Raw genomic sequence first — 24,395 nt, forward strand, 5'->3', positions numbered from 1 at the left:
TCCAGCTCAAGCTTTTGAGCAATTAAAAATTATTATGACTTGCACCCCTGTTTTGGCACTACCCAACTTTACCATACTGTTTATTTTGGAATGTGATGCCTCAGATACTGGAATGGGAGCAGTGTTACAACAAGAAGTTTAGCCAATTACATATTTAAGCAGACCTCTTGTATTTCGTTACAAAAGTCCTTCGACTTATAAAATGGAGATTATTACCTTAGACAAAGCAGTTAGACATTGGCGAGCATATTTATGAGGGCGTCACTTCCTTATCCAGACAGACCATTATAGTCTCAAGTTTTTACTGGAACAGCGCATCATTACTTCACCACAACAACACTGGCTAAATAAACTCATGGGTTTTGATTTTGCAGTGGAATATCATGCGGGCAAACAAAATAAAGTGGTAGATATTTTATCCCGACGCTTTAAAGGACCAACCCAGTCTTGTTTCACTCTCAATGCCCTATTTACTCTTTTTTATTCCATTTGCACCGAGATTCAAAATTCAGACCAATTGCAATTATTGAAGCAAAATATACAGCAAGGCGAAGTTATTGGGCCTTGGCAGTACAAGGATGACTTGCTTTTTTTTTTAAGTGACGAATTTAATTGCTACATGATTCTCCTTTTGTTCCATCTACTATCTTGGTTGTCCATAATAGTGGCCATGAGGGATATCATAAAAACACTTCATCCTTTCACCCAAGATTTATATTGGTAAGGAATGAAGACTTCTATCCAAGCTTTTGTGCGGCAACGTCTTGTTTGCCAAGAACACAAGACTGAACATTTGCATTCTACAAGGCTTCTCCAACCTTTGCCAGTTCCGCTTCAGATATGATCAGATATCTTTGTAGATTTCATTGAGGGACTATCTACCTCTTAAAGGAAGTTTCTTTTACTGGTTGTGGTAGATCGTTTTTCAAAATATGTACATCTCGTTCCCCTTGCTCATCCATATAATGATGTGAGTGTAGGCCCGCTTATTCTTTAATAATATTTTCAAACTTCATAGCTTGTCTAAGACTATTGTGAATGATCATGATTAGTTCATGAGTTTGTTTTGGACTGAATTGTTATAGTTGAATGGAACTAAATTAGCTTTCAGCTCTGCTTATCACCCACAAAGTGACGGACAAACAGAGGTTGTCTATCGCATTATCGAGATGTATCTGCATTGCTTTACAATTGACAGTCCTCACCGCTGGTTTCAATGGTTGTTTTGGGTGGAGTATTGTTACAACACTAGCTACCACTCTTCCCTTAAAGCTACTCCCTTTGAAGTGATGTGGTGCTCTAAGACCTTCACAACCGATTACTTTAAGCTCAAAATTCCGTGAAGGCAAGGTATGATGCTAAACATAGTTATGTTCAATACCATTTAAGCGATCGAGTTATACTTAAACTTCAGCTTCACTACCAATTTAGTCTTTCTTCCAACACGTACACTAAACTCCCACCCCGTTATTGTGGCCCCTTTCCTATTTTAGCCAAAGTGGGTTGTGTGGCTTACAAATTAGACCTTCCCTCCTCCTCCAAGCTACACCTTGTTTTTCTTATGTCCTACTTTAAACATTTCCATGGCACTTCAATTCCCATGACACTTCAGTTCTCATTGAACCCACTTTACCTATTCTTACCCAAAGCGAAATTCACCCTCTACCAAAAGCAATTCTTGATTCTCATTCAATTAATAATCAGCACCAGGTTTTAATACATTGAGACGAGTTATCTCTTGCAGACTCTTCTTGGGATGATGTTCACTCTCTTCGCAACCGCTTTTCTTCTTTTGCACTTGAGGACAAGTGTCGTATTAATGGGGGCGGTGATGTTATGAGCAACCACGTGGATAAGAAGTTTGCCAAAGGGCAAGTGTATCAAAGGTGTGGCTGAAAAGTAGGAGCTTAAAGATGGGAGTTTAGCCAGCAATGCATTATGCTCCAGCTTGCAGATTTTACGCAGATTTCATTTCAATTTTTATTGTTATTTTCTATTTTTATGAATGTTAGTTTAGATAGTGTAGTAATGGTACGTACTTTGTAGGAGTTGGTTATTGAACAATTTCTTTATATTATAAACTGAAATGTTGAGAAAAGGCAATGAAAAATTTCAAACTTTTATTTGTATTGAGATCACTGGATTCTCTCTTAAACGAGCCCTTCATATATTTTCAAAATAGATCATAAAGGAAGAAAGTCTGGCAAACATCATTCTTTTCAGGTTTATTTCGTAGTCAATCATCCTGTAACTCGAACACAGTTTTGGAGTTTGTTTTTAAAATGGAAGGGATTAGCTAATTATTTTATTAAAAACATATGGATGTGATAATAATTTACTCTCTTTTGATTTAGACATGCAAATCAGAGGAGAAAAAAAAAGTAAATTGTTATTATTTCATCGTTTTTAGCATGTGCTAACTGTTAAAGTTGTTAGGATTTACTTTATTTATTTTCTGTTAATAAATCCTATTAACTAAGAATTATAGTTGTTGAGTTGATCGAGTCAGTAGGTTTCTGTTATTATTATCTAGCTTATTCTTCTGAGAAGCAGTTGTGATGTAAGGCTATTTAAAGCCAACTATTCTTCAATTCTAAATAGTGAGTGAAGATACAGTTTAGTTTACTTGCTAATATTTATTCTGATAATCAACAATTAGTATCAGAGCAGGTTATAAGATTTATTCGTGAGAGACAAGAAACTGCAGTTTCTTAAGGAGAGTTAAACACATAAAGTTTTAAACACAGAGAGAGTGCAGCATCAACAATTGTTGTAAGTTGTTTTATTTCAACAATCTGGTTAGTCTTATTATTATTTGAAGTGGCAGTCTTCTGTAAACATTTGAAATGGCATTTGAGGGAAACACTGGTAGATTTGTTCAACCAGCAATTCCAAGGCTTGATGGTTATTATAATCATTGGAGTATGTTGATGGAGAATTTTCTAAAATCAAAGGAATATTGGGGACTCATTGAGGAAGGAATTCCAGAAGCAAGAGAGGGCACAAATCTGACTGAGGCACAGTCAAAGGCAATATCAGACTTCATGCTGAAAGATCTGAAGGCAAAGAATTTCTTATTTCAAGCAATAGACCGGACTGTTCTTAAGACTCTTCTCAAGAAGGACACTACTAAAGACATATGGGACTCCTTAAAGAAGAAGTATCAAGGCACCACTAGAGTTAAACGTGCTCAGTTGCAAGCTTTTCGTAAAGAGTTTAAAATGCTAAACATGAAAGCTGGAGAATCTGTTGATGAGTACTTTACAAGGACACTGACTATTGCAAATCGGATGAAAATGCATGGCGAGAAACTAGAAGATGTGACAGTCATAGAGAAAATCCTACGCTCTATGACTTTTAAGTTTGATTATGTGGTATGTTCAATAGAAGAATCTAATGACATTGATATTATGTTAGTAGATGAGCTGCAAAGTTCACTATTAGTGCATGAACAACGCATGTCTAAACACATTGAGGAAGAACAAGCTCTTAATGTGACTCATGCTGGAAATTTCTTTGGAAGAGGCAGAGGTCGTGGAAGCTTCAGAGGAAGAGGACGGGGACGTGGTCGTGGCACTGGAGAAGGAAACTTTGACAAGGCATTTATTGAATGCTATAATTGCCATAAGATTGGTCACTTTCAATGGGAATGTCCTTATAAAAGGGCAGAAAAAGCAAACTTTGCTGAAATAAAAGAAGAAGAGATGTTGTTGATGGCTTACACAGATAACAACCTGGCTGGAAATGGAGCAGTGTGGTACCTTGATTCTGGATGCAGCAATCACATGACAGGAAACAAGTCTTTTCTATGACTTAAATGAAAATTTTCGAGAAAAGGTCAAGCTTGGAAATGATTCTAGCATGAGTGTTATGGGAAAAGGAAGTGTTAAAATGCTGATGAACAAGAAGATGCAGAATGTAAGTGATGTGTTTTATATACCAGAACTTAAAAATAATCTGATCAGCCTAGGGCAACTGCAAGAAACAGGTTGTTCAATTATGTTCCAGAAAGGAAGCTGTCAAATTCGTGATCCAGAAGGAGGATTAGTTGCTGATATTAAGATGTCTGGAAATCGAATGTTTCAACTAAAAACTGAAACTTCTGGAGATCAAACCTGTTTCCAGTCATCTATTCAAGATTCCTCTTGGTTGTGGCATTACAGGTTTAGACACTTAAACTTTAGTGGACTCAAAACTTTGCAGCTAAAGAAAATAGTGAAAGGGCTTCCTCAGATCGAAGCTTCATCTCATGTATATGAAGAATGTGTAATTGCAAAGCAACATAGAGAATCGTTTCCTAAAGAGAGTACTTGGAGAGCAAATCAGGTTCTACAACTAGTGCACTCAGACATTTACGGTCCTATGAATCCTACTTCCAACAGCAACAAAAGGTATTTTATAACTTTCACTAATGACTTTAGCAGAAAAACATGAGTGTATTTTTTAGCAGAAAAATCTGAAGCTATTGAAGCATTTAAGAGATTCAAAGCCAGAGTTGAGAAGGAGATATTAAAAGATATTCAATGCCTTCGAACAGATCGTGGTGGAGAATATACATCCAATGAGTTTGCAAATATGTGTGAAAGCAATGGAATCAAAAGACAGTTGACTGCAGCATATACACCACATCAGAATGGTGTATCAGAAAGGAAAAAAAACCATTATGAATATGGTGCGAAGTCTGCTAGCAAGCAAGAACATGCCAAAGACTTTCTGGCCTAAGGCAGTTAATTGGAGTGTGCATATTCTAAATCGAAGTCCAACATTTTCTGTGAAGAATATGACACCAGAAGAAGCTTGGTCAGGTCACAAACCAGCAGTTGATCACTTCAGAATATTTGAATGTGTGGCATATGTGCATATTCCAGATCCAAAGAGAATGAAACTTGATGCTAAGGGAGAAAAATGTGTACTGCTTGGTGTGAGTGAAGAATCCAAGGCTTACCGTCTTTACAATCCTTTAACAAAAAGGATTTGCATTTCTAGAGATGTGGTGTTTGATGAAAATAGCAGCTGGGATTGGGAAAGCAAAGATAAGGGAAATTCAGTGGTTATTGAACTCGCGGACAATGAAACAGCTGACGTTGAAAAGGATGCATACAGTGACGAGGAAGAATCAAATGAATTTGGTAGTGTGAATGAGGCAGCAGAAACTTCCCTACCTGAGGCATCTGAAACTTCACTGCAAAATATACAACGATTGAGGAGAAGACCAGTTTGGATGAATGATTATACAAGCGGTGAAGAGTTTTCCGATGAAGACACATTGGCTCATCTTGTTTTATTTGCAGAAAGTGATCCTATAGCATTTGATGAGGCAATTAAATATTCAAGGCGAAAGGCAATGGATGCATAAATTGAAGCTATTGAAAGAAATCACACATGGGAGTTAGTGGAGCTGCCTAAAGGAGAAAAAATAGTGGGAGTAAAATGGATTTACAGAACAAAGTTGAACGAAAAAAGAAAGTTGACAAGTTCAAAGCTCGTTTAGTTGCTAAAGGATATACTCAAAAGTATGGAATTGATTATTCTGAAGTGTTTGCATCAGTAGCAAGGCATGACACAATAAGAATGATTATCCCATTAGCTGCTATGAATGAGTGGACTGTTTTTCAACTAGATGTCAAATCTGTGTTTTTACATGGAGAACTTGTAGAGTAAGTATTTGTGGATCAACCACCAGGCTATGTAAAGAAGGGAAGCAAGCATATGGTCTAAAAGCTGAAAAGAGCTCTTTATGGATTGAAACAAGATCCAAAAGCTTGGTATAATTGAATTGACACCTACTTCAGCAAAGCTGGCTTTCACAAGTGTCCCTATGAGCACACACTCTACATCAAAACTGGAGAAAAAGGTAATCTTTTGATTGTGTGCTTATATGTGGATGATTTAATATTTACTGGCAATGATGAAGACATGTTTAGCACATTTAAACAGTCTATGATGAACAAATTTGAGATGACTGATTTGGGAAAGATGAAATATTTTCTTGGCATAGAAGTGACTCAATCTACAGGTGGCATCTTTATCTGTCAAAAGAAATATGCTCGTGAGGTCTTGAAAAGGTTCAGAATGGATGATTGTAATCCGGTGCAGGTTCCTATAATTCTTGGAACTAAGCTAACTCGAGATGGTGAAGGAGAAAAGATTGACAGCACCTATTACAAGCAAATGATTGGAAGCCTGATGTATATGACAGCCACTCGACCAAATTTAACATATGTTGTTAGTCTCATTAGTAGATTTATGGAAGCACCAACTGAACTACATTATCAAGCTGTCAGAAAGATACTTCACTATTTAAAAGGCACTCTTGACTATGGCTTGTTCTACAAGAAGAAGAAGAGTGAAAGACATGAGTTAGTTGGTTTTAGTGACAGTGATTATGCTGGGGATGTGGATGATCGTAAAAGCACGTCCGGGTATGTATTTCTCTTAAGTGGAGTTGCAGTTTCATGGTCCTCAAAGAAGCAACTTGTTGTTACTTTATCTACAACCGAAGCAGAGTTTATAGCTGCTGCATCATGTGCCTGTCAAGGTATCTGGCTAAGAAGAATTTTGGAAGAGGTGAAGTATACACAGCAAGGTCCAATTATGTTATTTTGTGACAATAGCTCAACTATTAAATTGTCAAAAAATCCAGTCTTGCATGGAAGAAGCAAACACATTGATGTGAGGTTTCACTTTCTACGTGATCTCACCAAAGAAGGAAAAGTGGAATTAGTTCATTGCAGAAGTGTTGAGCAAATTGCAGACATTCTAACTCAACCTTTGAAAGCTGAATCTTTCATGAAGTTGAGAGCATTACTTGGCATGTGTTCCATTGATGAAATAAACTGATTGCTTATAAGCATACAGTTTAAGGGAGAGTGTTAAAATTGTTAAGATTTACTTTATTTGTTTTCTGTTAATAAATCCTATTAAGTAGGAATCACAGTTGTGAATCACAGCTGTTGAGTTGATCGAGTCAGTAGGTTTCTATTATTATTATCTAGCTTATTCTTCTGAGAAGCAGTTGTGATGTAAGGCTATTTAAAACCAACTATTCTTCAATTCTAAACAGTGAGTGAAGATACAGTTTAGTTTACTTGCTAATATTTATTCTGATAATCAACAATTAACATTATGTTAATTTATTTTGAATTTAATAGTATAAGTTCAACAAATAGGAGCAAAGAATAAAAAAAAAAAAAAAAAAAGTCAATCCGAGGAAAATGAAAGAATCTCAGTCCCAAGAGATTCTATTAATCACGGATCACTAGTAACAGTACTAGAACGTACGATATTTATGGGTAGCGTGTCGATAATTATTGGAGGAAGAAAGCTCCTCTCCTGTTCTCCAAAATGATCCAGACTTGTTTGTTTGCTGCAAAAATTTTCAATCGAAGAACGTTCCTGGAAAGAGGGTCGTTTTTTTTCTTCCTTTTTTTTTTTGCAATTAAAGGTGAAATCTTGTTGTCTTTCATGGATGTGATGGCAGTGGATGTTTTACCTGTCATCTTTTATCACAATCAGCATCCATGCCTGGAGATACGTCGTTCTTAGTTCATGCAGACGGGAAACCCACAAGGTTTGTCTTGGCAACATCTGTCTTTTCAATTGATGTTTGAGTGATTGGTTTTTAAAGTATTTTTTTATTTTAAAAAATTTATTTTTTATACTAAAATATTAAAACTATTTAATAATATAAAAAATTAAATTTTAAACAAAAAAAATTAAATTTTGAGAAATACAATTTTAACATGCTAGTTGCGTTGAGAAAGGATAATTTTGGAATCAACTGGTTGCTTATTTTATTTTTTTACCAGTAATTTCAGCCAAGAGGAAGATTCCTGGAAGTTGGATGGTTGTTCGGTATTAAAATCCTGTGATTAGGACATTGATTTACTTCTTTCCATTTGAATTTGTTAGAAAATGTTCGTTGTTACATTTGTGCTATGTTTATGATTATTTTTAAAATATTTTTCACATGAAAATATATGAAAATAATATTTTTTATTTTTTAAAAATTATTTTTTATATTAGCACATCAAAATAATCTAAAAATATTAAAAAAATATTAATTTAAAACAAAACAAATAAAAAGATTCAAATTTTTAAAAAAATATTTTTAAAATACAAAAACAACTATTTCCTTTCAATTATTCGTCTGGGAAAGCTACTGTTTTGATTTAAAACATAACACAAAATAAGAAAAGCAAGAGCCCAACATAGGCCGTTGATCATATGATGGTAGGAGAGATCTATCCTCTGTATGATTTTTCAGAGAAATTATTGTATAAATTATGTTTATCACTTTATCCCTTTATAATAGACCAATCAACAAGAGATATATAACAAAATCATGTGATTCTGGCGATAGTCTCAGAATTTGTCCATTACATAAAGTCAAATTGTTAATTATTTCATTTTCCTGTTATGCTTATAATTATTTATCCCTTCAAACTTTTAATCCGACCAACCTCTTTTTCTTTTATAGTATAATTAGATACTCCAAGATTTATTCAAATTAAAAAATAAAAGAAAAACCGTAAAACTTTAAATAATCATGTCATTTTATTATATTTAGACATGCCAGATTTATCTTTAATAAAAAAAATAAAGATTATATTTTATTTGCATATTTTTTTATTTACTTATTTAGAGTCTGCTTGGAGTATGGCTGCGGTTGTTTTTCAAAGCACTTTTCACTTAGAAATTTATCAAAATAATATTTTTTTAAAAAAAATATTTTGAAATTATTGCATCAAAATGATCTAAAAATATCAAAAAAAATTAATTTAAAAAAATTAATTTTTTAAAAATATATAAAAAAAACAGAATCTTACTGCCGCGGAGTGCTTGATCTATCTAACAATTTCTCCGTTCTGTCAACTGTCAAAAAAGGAATTTGTCGGGGAAGCAGACGGTAATAATGAAGCATTTGCTCATATAAATACAAGACACGCCTATTTTTTTATTTTCTTTTTAATGGATTTGATGCGGTAACCGTTACTTGTCGGATTGTCCACCTAACAAGAAGGAAGGTAGCCCAGGTGGGTTGTAATATCATAAATTTATTACAATAAAAACAAATTGAGTTGAGGAAAACTATATGTGATCAAGATATAAGAGTGTGGTGTGGATTAGAATACTGCTTTTCTGGTTCTTAAAATATCAAACTTTTGATTTTTCAATTTTATTCTACTCTAAAATCTATGCTTGATAGTTTATCTTGATCGGTTTTTTATAGAGTTTTCACCGTATTACAAAAACATCTTGATTTTAAGTTTATACTTGATTTGACAAAATAAAATTCAATTATTTTATTACTAAAAAAATTTAAATTATGGAAACTAAATTTGCACTAAATCAAAAAAGCAACCTTCCTCTCCCCCCTTACTGTTCATGAGACACATTTTAAGAATTTTTGGTCTTTAAAGTTTTTATTTTTTACCCTTATTTATTTAGGGGTTTTCAGAGTTTTAGTCCTACACTTCATTTATTTTATACTCAAGTCCCTGATTTTTTTAGAAGACAGAGAAAGTCGTTGAAAAATTATGAAAGAGAGAGAAAGTAGTCGGTTGGCCAAGTTCTGAGAATAAAAAAGATGAATTTGGTATCGGTGTGTTTCTCTTGACGAGATAAGTGTCATTAAGGTGATTTTAAACTTTTATATCGCTAGTTGATCAGGATTAAAATTATTTTTTTTAATTTTATGTTTTTAGCTGATTTAGAGGTTTTTGAGTTGGGAAAGTGGTTGACATAAAAGGTATCCATTAGGTATTTTTAGGTTAAAAAATGTTGAAAATGAGTTTTTAGGTTAAAAAAATACTTGGGCTTAAGTTTTTTGTCACCTCTCAATAAATTTTGATAATATAAAATAACTAAAATTATATTTAGGATATTATTCCACAATATACCATTTAATTTTGATTTTTTTTTCTCAAATAATATTCTAATATTTTTTAAATATTAGCAAGCATGTTTTTTTTACATTCCTTCGTGATTTTTTTTCTCTTTTTTTTGCTTAAAGTTTAATCAAAATTAATATTATTTAATAAAAAAATATATTTAAGATATTATTTCATTAGATATCATTCAATTTGACATTTATTTTCAAATAAGGTACCAACTTTTTTTTTTAATGTTAGCAATCATTTCGTTAATTACTATACATGACCTACTATGCAATTTTATTTTTTAATGTTTGTGTTCATGAATATTCTATAGAAATAAATTTCAAGTGATTATAGTTATCAATAATATTTGTTTTCTAATTGTTTACTTTTTATTCAATGAATTATGTTTTTTTTAAGTATTTTTCATCAAAAAAATAAAAAACAATACATGAATAAAAATTTTGACAAGAAAATACAGTTTTTTTTCCATAATTTTATTTTTTGTCTTTTTCGCAAATGTTTTTTTTTTAATTATCGTATGGCTAATTAAAAAAATAGATTTTAAATAATTCTATATGACGATGCCCTCTCATTATATTATTCTTTTCATTTTTAATATATTCATGTTAAAAATATCAAAACATATTTTTTTCTATACATTTACTTTTATGATTCTAATAAGCTATTATTAAAAAAACAATTATCTTGTAAAAAAAAATGAAAAAAAAGAGAGAGCATTAATAAGATGATGGGGTTTAGATTAAAAAGAGAGAGCATTATTATCTAATAACAATGATTTTATCATTATTTAAAATCATTTGTTTTTTTTTATATTTATTCTAATGGCTTTCAGTTTTTATTGAAAAAACAACATAGTTTGAAAATCTATATTCTTTTTTGTTAAAAAAACATATTAATAAAAAAGGGATTATACTAGGAAATTATTTTTTAAAATAGAATTTAGATTATTACTCTTCTTATCATTTTTCTTATTGCCATGTAAGTAGATAAAGAAAAATATTGAAGAGCTCCTTTCATATTTGAATCTATATTTATCTATTAACTTTTCAATTTAGTCTTAGTATTAGCATATTTTATTAGTAAATATAATTTTAGATTTATTTTATTAAAAGCCGCGTGAAATTAGGAATGCATTAATATTTTTTTATGTTTAATTTGTTTTTAATCTGACCCACAACAGAGCACGAGAAAAACTAACTTAGTAATTATAAAATCAACATGACAAAAGACAAACAATAAATTTTGAGTTCGGAAAGAAAAATTAAATAAATTATGCAATCAAACCAACCTTATTATTTGATCTTGCTTCTAACAGTAAAGGTGAAGCAACTTCATGTATTTTGCCGCAGGTTACATTTTTTTTTTTTCAAAACAAAAAAATAAATATGCTAGCTTTTTTTATGTGTTTATTGACACAAAAATTAAAAAAATTGATGCATTTATTTAATTAAATAAATTAAGAATCATTTTTCAAACTAAAAAAAATATAAAAACCTGATTTCTACCTAACCAAAGTTAATTAGCCAAATCTGTAACCTATACAAAATCAAGAACTAACTAAATATCGAGGTATTTATTTAAAATCATGACAAACCTACAAATATAAAACTAAAACAAATTATGTTGGCCAATTAAAAATCAACAAAATATTAAAAGATAAAATTAAAAACAATAAGTAAAAAAAATCAATAAAGACTCAATTGTAAAGGATCAAATTGAAAAATAAGTTCTTTTTTATGGTTTGACTTTGATTTAAAAAAAAAAAATAGGAAGCAATGTGTCACCTATTTTGTCCAAATTCCAACAACTACATGTCACCAAAAAAGTCAGGCTAGGGGCGTTTTACACCTGAAAAATTCATTTTAAACTATTGTTTGATCTAAAAACACCCTAGATTCTCAACAAATAGAATCCGTAGACACCGAGATCAACCATTTTGGTGGTCAGAATCGTTGTTAATTGATTTTTTTTTCTTTACCATTAAAATCTGGTTACTTTATCTCTCTCGCGTCAAATCAGGAACCAAAAATAAAAGAAATAAAATTTTGGATCAAAAATAAATTTTGAAAAAATTAAAGAAATATAACATGGACATCAACTAAAAGGACCAAAGTCAACCTTTTTAGTTAATTTTGAAATGGCCATCAAGATAACTAGAAACACGCCATATCATCCATGTTTGGACTGTCACATTTGAGCCAGATAAACTGCTTCAATTTACCATTAAATTGAATTAGGTTTTTCTTTTGCAGGCTCTGCCCCAAGCTACCTCTAATGCATCCCATAGACAAAGTATGAATATTGGCCGTATTAGTATACATTGTCCGAAGCCTTGTGATGGCTAAAGCCCATCATCAATCCAATATGCCAAAATCAAGAAGAAAAAAAAAACATTATGAATTAATGGATAATTAATTAAATAACTTGATTAAGTTTTCCAGACAAATCTAGTAAATACAAAGCGACACCTCTATCGGCTGGCTCCTGAAGATTCACACAAATATAGGGCTATGGATTGGAAGTTATTATTAGAGACATCATAGCAAAGCTATGTAAAAACATCTAGGATTAATTTAATCTTATTCATCTTCTATTAACTTCTTTCTAGAAAAATCATTATTTAGTAGTTAGTCTCTTGAATTAGTTAATTTAATTAAATTCTTGTATAAAAAATGTTGTTATGATGGATGAATTTTCTTGAAATGCTTCTTCTATTTTATGGAACAATTGCAATCAGTATTGTCTGAGTATTTAATCTGCAAATCTAATCGTTTGCAAGTTTATATTTTCATCTCAGGTATCAAATCATACTTGAGAATTGTATTCTTTTACTAGTCCAGGTCAAGGAATATAATTGCCACTTAATGAATTAATATCAAACTTTTTATATCGTTTGAAGATGTTTTCTTTTCAAGATTTTCCCTTAATGATAATACCTTGTCAATACCAAAAGTTTATAAAATGTGATTTTGTTATCATGGAATTACACCATCAATAGTGTGGATTTTACCATTGAAAATCTAAGTATCTTTGTATGTCACTAGATAACACTTAATGGATTGAAAATTGTTTAAGTGGTGTGTGAACTAGAATTTATATTCTTGTGCAAGATTATACAGATTTTAATGCATAAATATGAGTGTAATTAAGGATTGATGATTTTAAAGAGCTTTTGCTCTTAAAATATCTAGTATATGATATATGTTTGGATTTTTTTTTTATTTTTACAATCAGACAAGCTATATATTTATTTATAACAAAAACTAGTTGTTTATAGTCGTTGCTATTCCCCTGACAAATAAAACAATCGACTGGTTCAGATTGGTTAAGACAATCAGTTAACTAGTTCATATAGAATTCCCGGGTGGTCATTATGGATGAATAAATGGTTGACCGATTCATTTGGTATTACTAAACAGTCGACCGGTTCATGCAAAATTCTAATTTTGACAGTTTTAATCATGATAAATTCTTAGAATTGTTTTATCAATCATTTTAAATGCATGCAAAATAAAATATGTATATTTATTTTAGTTAAAAAATCAAAACATCATGAATAAAAAAAAAATTGAACTAAAGAATATATTTTCTTACTTGAGAATCTAAATCATCGAAGTTCATAAGAACAATAATTTTCATTACTAAAAAAAATCAAATAAAAATAGATTTTTAACATAGCTCCACGACATCACGGAAAAAAAAAAACTAGTCAAATCTATTTGTTATGAGGTCAATTGATAATTACTCGATAAGTTATTTTCAATATTAAAGATGTGCGTTAGAGATGTTTTTTAAAAAAGTGGTCCAATAATCCACGCTGGACTCGAAAAAATATTCAGTGTGTATTGAACAGTGTATCTAAAAAGGCTAGAGGAGAAGAAACAAAACCTAGCTGGGTTAGGCCAGTTATAGCCCTTTAGCCCTTAGCGTAAAACTGTGTCGTGTTGGTGATGGCCATGCTCTGCATGAGACATGTAAAAGTCCCATGCAGTCGCATCTCCATTCCTAGCCATGAATGGTACTTTATGGCTAGAGATTTTCCTTCTTTTTAAAGAAATAAAAAAACAAATTGTGCACTCTCAGTGAATATTTTTTTTTATATTTTCTGATCAATAAAAATAATAAATCAAGGAATTGAATTGTGTTAAAGAAATATCTAAAATAATAAAAAATAAAAGAAAGGTCAAGGAATTAAATAACTCAAGAAAAGTAAATAATTATTTCCGTCCTCTGAGATTAAGTATTTTTTATGATTTATTTTACTATATTTACGTACCTTGCAAGATTTAATTTATAAAAAAATCACCATTAACATTCTTTTTTATTTTTATTTGAGAATATAGTTGTGATAGTTTTTTAAAATATTTTTTATATTAAAATGTATTAAAATATTTTTTTTATTTTTTTAAAATTATTTTTAAGATCAGTGCATCAAAATAATTCAAAACACATAAAAAAATTTTAAATTTTTAAAAAATATAATTTACACAATGTTTTCAAATATAAAAATCTGTGTATATATTTGAAAAAACTTCCACCATGCTTATGATAACGAAGGATCCCATCAACTAAACAAAGACATGTTCACTGTTATTTATTTATTTATTTATTTTTTATCTAATAAATAAAGAAAAAACAAACAGATTTTCTGGAGTAGCTGAATCAGAAGAGGCGTGAATAATAATCTAATAAATAAGATAAGATTTTATAGCGTCATGTCACACGCGCTTTATAGAATGGGAGGAAAACGACCCCACTTCTCCCTGTTCCAACGACGCGCTTTCTGTGGACCCCACACCAAGACCAAAACACTCTCTCTTCGATTCTTACACACACTAACACTGTATCAAGAAGAGCAAAAGAAGGAAAGGAGGAGAAGAATGACTATTGATTAGCAGTAGTTTGCAGCCAAACTCAATGGATGTAGGAGTACATATACATGCATAACATCCATCTATACATGCATGCATAAGTCCACAAGAAAATAAAATAAAAAAGGAAAAAGAGAGAGAGTTTTTGGATTCTACTCCTTCATTATCATTTATTAGCTTAGCTCTGTGTTTTTCTGTATATAAATACTCACTATATTATCATCTTATTCTGCTGTGCCGCATGGTGGTCTCTTGGCCATCTTCTGTTAATGATTGTTTCTTGTTTTGGTTTCATAAAACCAACAACAAAGGTTTTTGCTTTGCTCTTGTTGTTGTTGGTGGTGGGGTGTGATTATGGCACAAAAGAGGCAGCCGGAGGAGGGTAAGCCTCGTTCTGATGGGAATAATAGTCCTGAGGAAAAGAGGAGGAAGTTCAATTTGAAAAGGTGAGGTTTTTTTTTTTTTTGTTGGTGGATTGAAAGTGAAGTGGGTTTTTGTTGAGTATTGTTGTTGGGTTGTGAATTATGATTGAGATTGTGGAAGCAATGTGGAAATATGGATTTACAACGAAGTTTGTTTGGTTGTCTTTTGGTGAATATGCTTTGCTAAGATAATTTTTGAAAAAAATTTGAAAACTTTGTTGGGTTTGTATTGGTTCTTGCTTGAGATTGCTCATGAATGTGGTTTGTTCATTATTATATGTCAATTAAACCACGAGGCAGAGTTTGAAGATGAGGGAAACCTTAACTGGCTCTTTATTGGGCCACCTGGGGGGACGGAGGGTAGAATTATTGGATATGATTATTGTGCTTATTGAAGTTTTCTTCCCTTATCGCATTTTGGTCTCTAATCTATTTGTTAATGATGTTTAGTGTGGTTCAGGAGGTGATTAAAGTGCAATCAGTTCAGCATTTGCTAGAGCCAATTCTGGAGCCATTGATACGTAGGGTGGTATGTGTTTTTCGTTATCAGTCGTATTGCAGAATGTTCTATATCACATGCAGTTGATTGAGCTTTGATGTTGTATTCGGAATCTTCCTGTTTTGCTCTTGGACCTTCCATTTAGTATCGCATACATAGATGGTGCATAGTTCATTGAATTTTACGAGCTTGAATAATGTTCAATACAAATGAAGGCGTCAATTTAGTCCTTACAAACATAACATTCTCCATTTGACATAATTTGCAGCTTGCATACTTCCAGTTGTTATTAATGGAAGCTTTAGAGTAGCATATTTAAGCTACCCTGCCCCTTCTGATGGTCGCAACTCCCTCCATAATGATATGTTCTGATCAAATGATCCCAGTTTGTGTTGCTCTTGCCTTCTCCAGCTATTGAGCATTCGGTTACTAAAGAAGTTTCTTTTTCTAAAGATTAGAAGAGGTCTATTTAGCACCAGAATGGTCTCTCTCAATCTGTTAGATTTAAACAGCAGGAACCCCATGTCTAAGTGCATTTTAACAAGTTGCGGTTGCAAATTGTAAAGATTGTTTATTACCTCCCTCTTCCACCACCTCTCTCTTGTCTCTTTCTCTCGGGATAAGCTGTCAATCATGGTGAAACGAAGTGTCTAAGGCTAATAAGCTGAATTTTGGAGTGTCTGTTTCAAGTTGGTTAATGAGTGCTGTGAATAAGAGAAGGAAAGTGAGGTCCAACATAGAATGGACTTGAAGTCTCTGTTAATGGTAGAAGAGGCCATTGGCTACTTCAGGCCTTTTCTTCTACCTTCATTTTAACTCTCCTAGTTCATCTTACTATAACCAAGAATTTTTCTATATTATATAGAATTGCTGTTCTTCAGCAACTTTCCTAGTCTTGTTACTATGCTTAGTCTGTTGAGAACGAAATATATCCTTTAAAAACCTATGCAGTGTGTTTTGAATGATGAATGCTAACAAGTTAAGATGTTTCCTTTTTTTTTCCTCTCCTGTTTGCATCTATAAATCTTCCAAAGTATTGGAAGAATGTTGTGCATGACATGTTATCTCTTAGTTATCTGTTTGGATGATTAAAAAATAACCAAATGGTTTGTCAAATGGAACATAATGTCTTAGTTCACATTATTTTTGATCTCCCACATCTTGTAGTAGTAGTTTATATATAAGGAATATAGTTGATCATATAAAAGTGGTAATGCACCTTTTGTATTATTCTCTTACAGGTAAAGGAGGAAGTCGAATTAGCTCTAAGGAAACATTTGGCTAACATGAAAAGGTAAGAATCAATGGCCTGAAGGTGTTGAGTGGTTTGTGTATCCATTAGAAGGTAATAGGAAGAAGTGAGAAATATGTGCACTCAGAAGATTGTGATCCCCACTACCCTTGTAATGGATTTTGTGTGGCTACTCGTCTTTTTTCAGGAGCATTGGGAAAGGGATAGATTCCTCTGAATCAAGAAGCTTAAAACTGCAGTTCGCAAACAACCTCTCACTTCCAGTGTTCACTGGAGCTCGTATTGAAGGAGAAGAAGGTCCTGCAATTAAAGTGGTTTTGGTCGATACTCGTACTGGGAAAATTGTCAACTCTGGCCCCGAATCTTCTTCCAGAGTGGAAATTGTTGTTCTTGAGGGTGATTTTGATGGTGATGAGGCTGAGAACTGGACACCTGAAGAATTTAAGAATAACATTGTAAGAGAGAGAGAAGGAAAGAAACCCCTTCTTACTGGAGATGTACTCCTCAATCTTAAAGAGGGGATTTGTTTGGTTGGTGAAATTTCATTTACAGATAATTCAAGCTGGACAAGAAGCCGCAAGTTCAGGCTTGGGGTAAGAGCTGTGGACAACTTTGATGGCACTAGCATAAGGGAAGCAAAGACAGAATCCTTCATCGTCAGGGATCACCGAGGAGAATGTGAGTGTGTGTATTTGTTTATGGCATTCCTTTACTGTTTTCCTCAAAAGGCTCAAACTATGAAATTGAAATGGTGTCTGAAAAAATTCGGATTAGGATACTTTGAGTAGAGTTGTTCAAGATACTTTCATTTTGAAAACGTGAACTCTCTTTGATGGTGGAGATGCAATAATTATACCCTGTGAAAACTATGGTACAGCAGATCAACAGAAAAAATCGACACTCCATGGTCCCATATAAGTAGCCAATTCAGAAAATGATTGATATTTTAATTTATTTGAATCTAACAAAAATAAAAACTTGTGTTCAACCCCCAAAAATCTGCATGCTGAATGAAAAATCTTAAAACCTTTTCTATTATAAACAAGTGAGTTATTGTTTTTTGAACTGTGCACATTTGCCTGGGGCCAAGGATAAAGTTTTTAATCTTGGCCCGTGGCACAAATTTTTTATCATTTCAAAATTGCGAGTTTTTTTTTTTTTTTGTAATTCTGCATTACACATTCAAGTTGTTGATTACATGAGGCAGAAAATGAAATGATGGAAGTGAAGAATAAAATTGGCAATCTGAAGTATCTGATTTGGACATGTCATTGGAAGTTTATACTAAAGTTATCAGGATAAAGAGCTATCAGCTTGGAAAACACATAAAACAGAGAGAATAAACTGTAATCTTAACCATTTGTCAATTGGTTGCAGTGTACAAGAAGCACCATCCCCCATCTCTGTTTGATGAAGTTTGGAGATTAGAGAAGATTGGCAAAGATGGAGCTTTCCATAAGCGTTTGAGTCGGGAGAATATCAATACTGTGAAGGATTTTCTGATCCTTCTCTTCATAGATCCTACAAGGCTTCGCCATGTAAGAATTTACTGCTTTTATCATAAACATTGCATAATTTATACTTCCTTGATGTATTCTTACTGAAGCTTTTGGGTACCTGGTTCAATCCTCATCATTTTATCTGGTTGTTGCTTTTAAGAGGGACCATTCATAATTTTTTTATCTTCAACTTTAGAAAACCGTGAGAAACTTCTTAAGAACAAAAACTACCTCTCATATGGACAACTAAAATAGCTTGTCATTTTAAGGACTAGGGATAAACTTGATACTTTCCAATGTCCAAGTTGTGACCATTCTGCTTGATATTTTTTCTGTGACATGTCAATGTAACGCCATCAAATATGCATCCAACTGGTCTGCTTTATTTTTTTTTTCCTGAACCATGGTGGACACTTTGTGTCCATCTGAGTTAATCATCTTTCTTCATTTTCCCTGGGAACTGCACCATCCACGTCTTGTTTATTATCATAAAGGAGAATCAGAAACTATGAACATAACGTACCGTATGCCTCTTGTTTTATCTGTCTCATTCAAGTTTTATGACCTTACAAGAATTTCAACAACAACGACTGCTTTAAATGATTGTTTCCATAGTCTTGGAGTAGCATAAAAATTACATTTTTGTGGGGTTGCATGCAGATTCTTGGCACGGGCATGTCTGCTAAGATGTGGGAAGTTACTGTGGAGCATGCTCGAACTTGTGTGCTTGATAAGATAATATACTTGTATTGCCCTCCTGTTTCTCAACAGAAAACTGGTGTAGTCTTTAATGTTGTTGGACAAGTTATGGGATTGCTTTCAGAAGGCCAATATGTTCCTATTGATAAGCTGTCTGAAACTGAAAAGGCAAAGTTCTCTTATAACCTTCATAACCTTCCAACTGATTTGTACTCTTTTTTTTTCCACTCCTTGTTTCTGTCTGTCAATTGTGGCTTCTTATACTCAACTCTGCCTTCAGGCTGATGGTCAAAACTTGGTAATCACTGCATTTGAACATTGGGAGCAAGTCATATCTTTTGATGATGAAGCATCTCTGGTGGGTGGCTCTTCACAATTGTCTGATGTTGCTTACACCTCAAGCTCACCCCAGACAGAAAATTCTAGTGGAAGCAAGTTTTTGGCTTCACAAAAGATAGGTGGATTTGATTATGCACAACCAAGTGCATCTTCTCCAGATATCATGTCGTCTATATATACTGTTGGGGGTGTGAATGGATTGGATGACTATGCCTTGCAGGGTATTGAAAATATGGGTCTTAGATATGACCAGACTCTGAACTTCAACGGCCAAGTCTCCAACTCCCTCATTTGTGACACCGATTCCTTGGCTCAAGCTTTCTGTGACGAGGAACATTTGCGGTTTTTTGATACAGATCTTCAGTCTCAGAACCTCAGTTTAGAAACACAAGCTGATTTGCAAAGTGCTGTTGATGGCTTCCTGTTGGCGCGCTCTACGGCTGTTGCTGTTTATAAGGCTCAGAGGAGATGGGCTAAGATCTCTTGCGTGTTGAAATGGTTCTCCGTCAGGAAGCTTGTGGCTACAAAAAAAAGCTTGTGGTCGAGAAACTCATAGATATTAGAGTGATGGGCCATAAAAACCTCACCAGTTCACAGTTGCAAATGTATTTAGTCAGTGCTTCCGCGAGTATAGTTTTGCCTGCAGTCGTGGAGGCAAGATGGAGTTTCCATAGATGTAGATGCAGCTGGTTTTAAAAACCCTAGGTCTGAGTGGAGAATTAGGAAATGTCTATCCTTGTATGAAATTGTAAATTTGTATATGTGGTGCTTGAAACTAGGAGGTCACTGGTTTTAGCCCCTTGAGTTGAAGCTCGAATGCAAGCAAAGACACTGGTATGCTTGGGATTCTGTAGCTATCTTGTGGATTATCATTTTGTATCTGTGCATTTGTTAATGAAGTAAATATTGAATCTTTCAAGTCTCGTTTGTTAGGTAAAAAATAGGTCAAAAATGGTTTTTTTGGATCCAAAATATCCGAGCTTGATTTTCTAACCACAAATCCAGCAAGCAAATCACATGTTATTTTACTTTTTTTTTCAAAAAAATATTTTGATATTTGGTTGATGTTCATTTTTGTGAGCGAGTGTTTTTTTTAATCGTATCATTAAGTAGAAAATAATTTTAAAAAATAAAGTTGTTAAACCCATTAGAGTTTAAATCCAGATAAGGGATTTGTCGAGTTAAATCATGAAGTCTGGGTCAATTTAATACGTCGCCGTCTTTATATTAAAAAAAACATCATCATGATTTTTTTAAGTCAAACCACACTTTTTAACGGTCATTCGGGCTGCCTCTAAACCCTTCATGTTGAGACAACTTTCACATGATTTAACTTGATATCTGGGCTAGGCAAGGAATTAAGTTAGGAGTTTTTAAGTTTGATTTGTTGGGTTGAGTTTAATAGCAATGTCAAAGAATCCCCCGCGGACTAGATTTTTTTAGGTTAAATTGATTTTGATCTAATCTTGCGTGCTAAAAAACTACTAAATGAAAGGTTGTCAATTTCGTTCCGTTTTGTCTAGAATGACCGATATATCGCGTTACAGTTCAAAAAATAAAATAAAATCAAAACAAATTTCATTTCATTCAGAATCTTAGCCAGTTTTGGAAATCCACCCAGAATGTTCTAGTTCCGTTTCGGCCAAATAATGTTTTTTTCTTTTTTTAAAAAAAATATATTTTTTTCTTTAATTTCATCATTCAACACTTGGTTTATTGGAGATTGAATTTCATAACTTATTATGATTTGTTTTTCTTTTTTGTGGTTATTTTAATCTCATGATCCATGTTATGAGTTTGATGAGTTAATCCAGTTGACTCAATTTTTGTTTTATCTATTTTCTTAATCGACTTTTTTATTTCCAGTTACATCATTCAACATCTTCAATATTTGGTTGATTATGAATTAGACTTGTCATTTATTTCAGTTTGTTTTCTATAAAATTATCATAATCTCATGACTCAGGTCATGAGTTTTGTGAGTTAACTCTAGTAGACTTAAGTCGTTTTATGATTTCATGATACATGTCGATCCAATATATTATCGTATCGATAGTTTTTTTTAAAAAGATATTATCTTGAATTGTTTTTAGTCAAATTATATTTTTACCAGTCATCTAAGTTATCTTTGGACCTGTTGAATCGATCGGGTCAACTCCCATGTTTTTTACTTATGTTTGAAATCTGAATTACATAATTTCAAGTTAATTTATCTTTAGATTTAAATATAAATTGTATTTATTGAATTTAAATTTTGAATTATATACACACACAGGAATAATAAAGGACAAAATAATTTAGAGTTTATTTTACTTCAGTTTAAGTTTAGGTTTCTCTGTAAACAGAATAAAAAAAATAAAAAAACCTAGCTTGTAACATATCATCTCCACGTATCAATAAAAATGTTTTTCAATTAAGTATCCTTGACGCTTTGCTTTATGTCCTTCCTGTTTTCATTTTTTATTTTTTCTAGTATCAATTTTTTTCAACCATTCTCCCATGTCTTCTTTCTTAATTTTAGAATTTTGAAGATCACTGCTTAATCTCCATTTCCAAGTGCTTCGTTAACATCTTGGCAGGTAGTGATAAGGTAATCTTAAGGTATCCAATGAGAAAGAAGGGGGCCATGCGTGTAGGACCCGGAACCATTAGATTAAAATGCATCTTTCCTTCTTCTTCTTCTTCTTCTTCTTTCAAAATGTCAACATGGCTCCACTTTTCAACATGGAACCGCCATTTTCCACTGTCGAACAGTAAATCACACCCCAAGAAAGGCCTATAAATAGCCACTAAGTATAACCTAGCAGAAGCAGCAGCAGCACCAAAAACAAATTAAGGTGATGGACAATAAAAAAAGTCATGTCATTGTTCTTACTTATCCAGCTCAAGGCCACATCAACCCCCTCCTTCAGTTTGCTAAGCGCTTGGCTTCCAAAGGGCTCAAGGCCACTCTTGCCACCACTTATTACACTGTCAACTCAATAGATGCACCCACAGTAGGCGTTGAACCCATCTCTGATGGCTTTGATGAAGGTGGCTTCAAGCAAGCATCAAGTTTGGATGTCTACTTAGAGTCATTCAAAACTGTTGGTTCACGAACTTTGACTGAACTCGTATTTAAGTTCAAAGCCTCAGGTTCACCTGTTAACTGTGTTGTGTATGATTCCATGCTGCCTTGGGCTCTTGATGTGGCTAGAGACTTAGGCATATATGCTGCCGCGTTCATGACCACCTCAGCTTCTGTCTGCTCCATGTATTGGCGAATTGATCTTGGCCTCTTGAGTTTGCCTTTGAAGCAACAAACAGCGACCGTGTCCCTGCCTGGCCTTCCTCCGCTAGGCTGCTGCGATTTGCCAAGCTTTCTGGCAGAACCAACAAGTCAGACTGCTTATTTGGAAGTAATCATGGAGAAATTTCACAGTTTAAATGAAGATGACTGGGTGTTCTGCAATTCCTTTGAAGATCTGGAGATTGAGGTAACAGTATTTTATTCTATGCATGCTCACATATAGCTTCAGCGCTTAACTAAACAACCTACTTAAAATATAATGATTTTTGGAGAGAGGCTAATTAAGGGAAATACATCATAGATTGTCAGGGAGAAAAGACAACAAACTCTTAAATACAAGTTTGAGTTCAACCATTCCTTGTCAGAACCAAAGATAATTTCATGTTTTTCTTTTTTATGGTTTAAATTTCCATTCGATATGCCAGCAAGTTGTTAAACAGCTAATTAATCTCTAGTTTGTTTGCTACTCTGACGGTGAAAAAGTTAGTAAAGGCCATGCGAGGAAAGTGGCCACTGGTGATGGTCGGTCCGATGGTGCCATCTGCCTACCTTGACCAACAAATTGATGGGGATAGAGCTTATGGGGCTAGTCTTTGGAAGCCAACAAGCAGTCAGTGTTTCACATGGCTGGACACAAAACCACCAAGGTCAGTGATATATGTGTCTTTCGGAAGCATGGGAAACATTTCAGCTGAACAGGTTGAAGAAATCGCATGGGGTTTGAAAGCAAGCAACAGGCCCTTCCTATGGGTCATGAAGGAATCAGAAAAAAAGTTGCCAACTGGGTTTCTAAACTCGGTAGGTGAGACAGGTATGGTTGTATCATGGTGCAATCAACTGGAGGTGCTAGCTCACCAAGCTATCGGTTGCTTTGTTACTCATTGTGGATGGAATTCAACGTTAGAGGGGTTAGGCCTAGGTGTGCCAATGGTATGCGTGACAGAGAGGAGTGACCAGCCAATGAATGCCAAGTTTGTGGAGGATGTATGGAAGGTGGGAGTGAGAGCTAAGAAAGATGAAGTGGGTATCGTAACAAGAGAGGAGCTTGAGAAGTGCATAAGAGGAGTCATGGACGGAGAGAATGGTGAAGAAATTAAGAGGAATGCTAACAAATGGAGAGAGCTTGCAAGGAGCGCTGTTAGTGTAGGTGGGAGTTCTGATATGAATATCAATGAATTTGTAGTGAAGTTACTGGAAGGGAAGAAAGGATAACTACTGGAAAAAAGCATAGCTATTGGTATTGCTTGGTGAATCAAATAAAATTCACTTGTTTGGCTGATGAACATGATCAGATATTTTACCAGAGACACTCATTTTAGAGGGTTTTTCACTTGTAAAAAATACAAATCGATCATGCCATGAGATTTGGTATTGACAAATTGTTTTTGATGGCAAGTTGAGGAGCGTCCAAGCATCGGCAGGGGCGTGTCCGCTTGTGAATAAAGGAAAAATAAGAGAGAGAGACAACTAGCATCAACAGCTCTGAGAGCTCATAATACCAGATACCTAGAAGCATGCAAATTTTCATGCACATTTAGGCCTACCTTAGGATTTCATATGTAACAGAAGCAGAGTTTGAAACTACCCATTCTTTCGAATGATTTCAGTAGAAACGCTACAAAA

At 33.4% G+C, this 24,395-nt stretch overlaps 2 protein-coding genes across 4 annotated transcripts; both read left to right on the forward strand.

Moving 5' to 3' along the window:
• Positions 1–14,734: 14,734 nt before the first annotated feature.
• LOC7453751 (calmodulin-binding protein 60 A) lies at positions 14,735–20,402 on the forward strand. Of its 3 annotated transcripts, none has more exons than XM_002321532.4 (7): positions 14,735–15,219; positions 15,646–15,724; positions 16,936–16,988; positions 17,134–17,624; positions 18,324–18,484; positions 19,106–19,312; positions 19,425–20,402. In XM_002321532.4, the coding sequence occupies exons 1-7, from the start codon at positions 15,128–15,130 to the stop codon at positions 20,037–20,039; spliced, it is 1,698 nt and encodes a 565-aa protein (XP_002321568.2). In that variant the 5' UTR covers positions 14,735–15,127; the 3' UTR covers positions 20,040–20,402. The 3 variants fall into 3 exon arrangements, with proteins under 3 accessions (XP_002321568.2, XP_024442414.1, XP_024442415.1); XM_024586646.2 differs by having other exon boundaries at positions 15,656–15,724; XM_024586647.2 differs by lacking the exon at positions 15,646–15,724.
• A 1,764-nt stretch (positions 20,403–22,166) lies between these two features.
• LOC7474878 (UDP-glycosyltransferase 74B1) lies at positions 22,167–24,051 on the forward strand. Its single transcript, XM_002321533.4, has 2 exons — positions 22,167–22,959; positions 23,256–24,051. The coding sequence occupies exons 1-2, from the start codon at positions 22,324–22,326 to the stop codon at positions 23,982–23,984; spliced, it is 1,365 nt and encodes a 454-aa protein (XP_002321569.1). The 5' UTR covers positions 22,167–22,323; the 3' UTR covers positions 23,985–24,051.
• Positions 24,052–24,395: the final 344 nt, after the last annotated feature.

This window comes from Populus trichocarpa, chromosome 15 (assembly GCF_000002775.5).
Source record: "Populus trichocarpa isolate Nisqually-1 chromosome 15, P.trichocarpa_v4.1, whole genome shotgun sequence".
In the NCBI taxonomy this organism is placed as follows: domain Eukaryota; kingdom Viridiplantae; phylum Streptophyta; class Magnoliopsida; order Malpighiales; family Salicaceae; genus Populus; species Populus trichocarpa.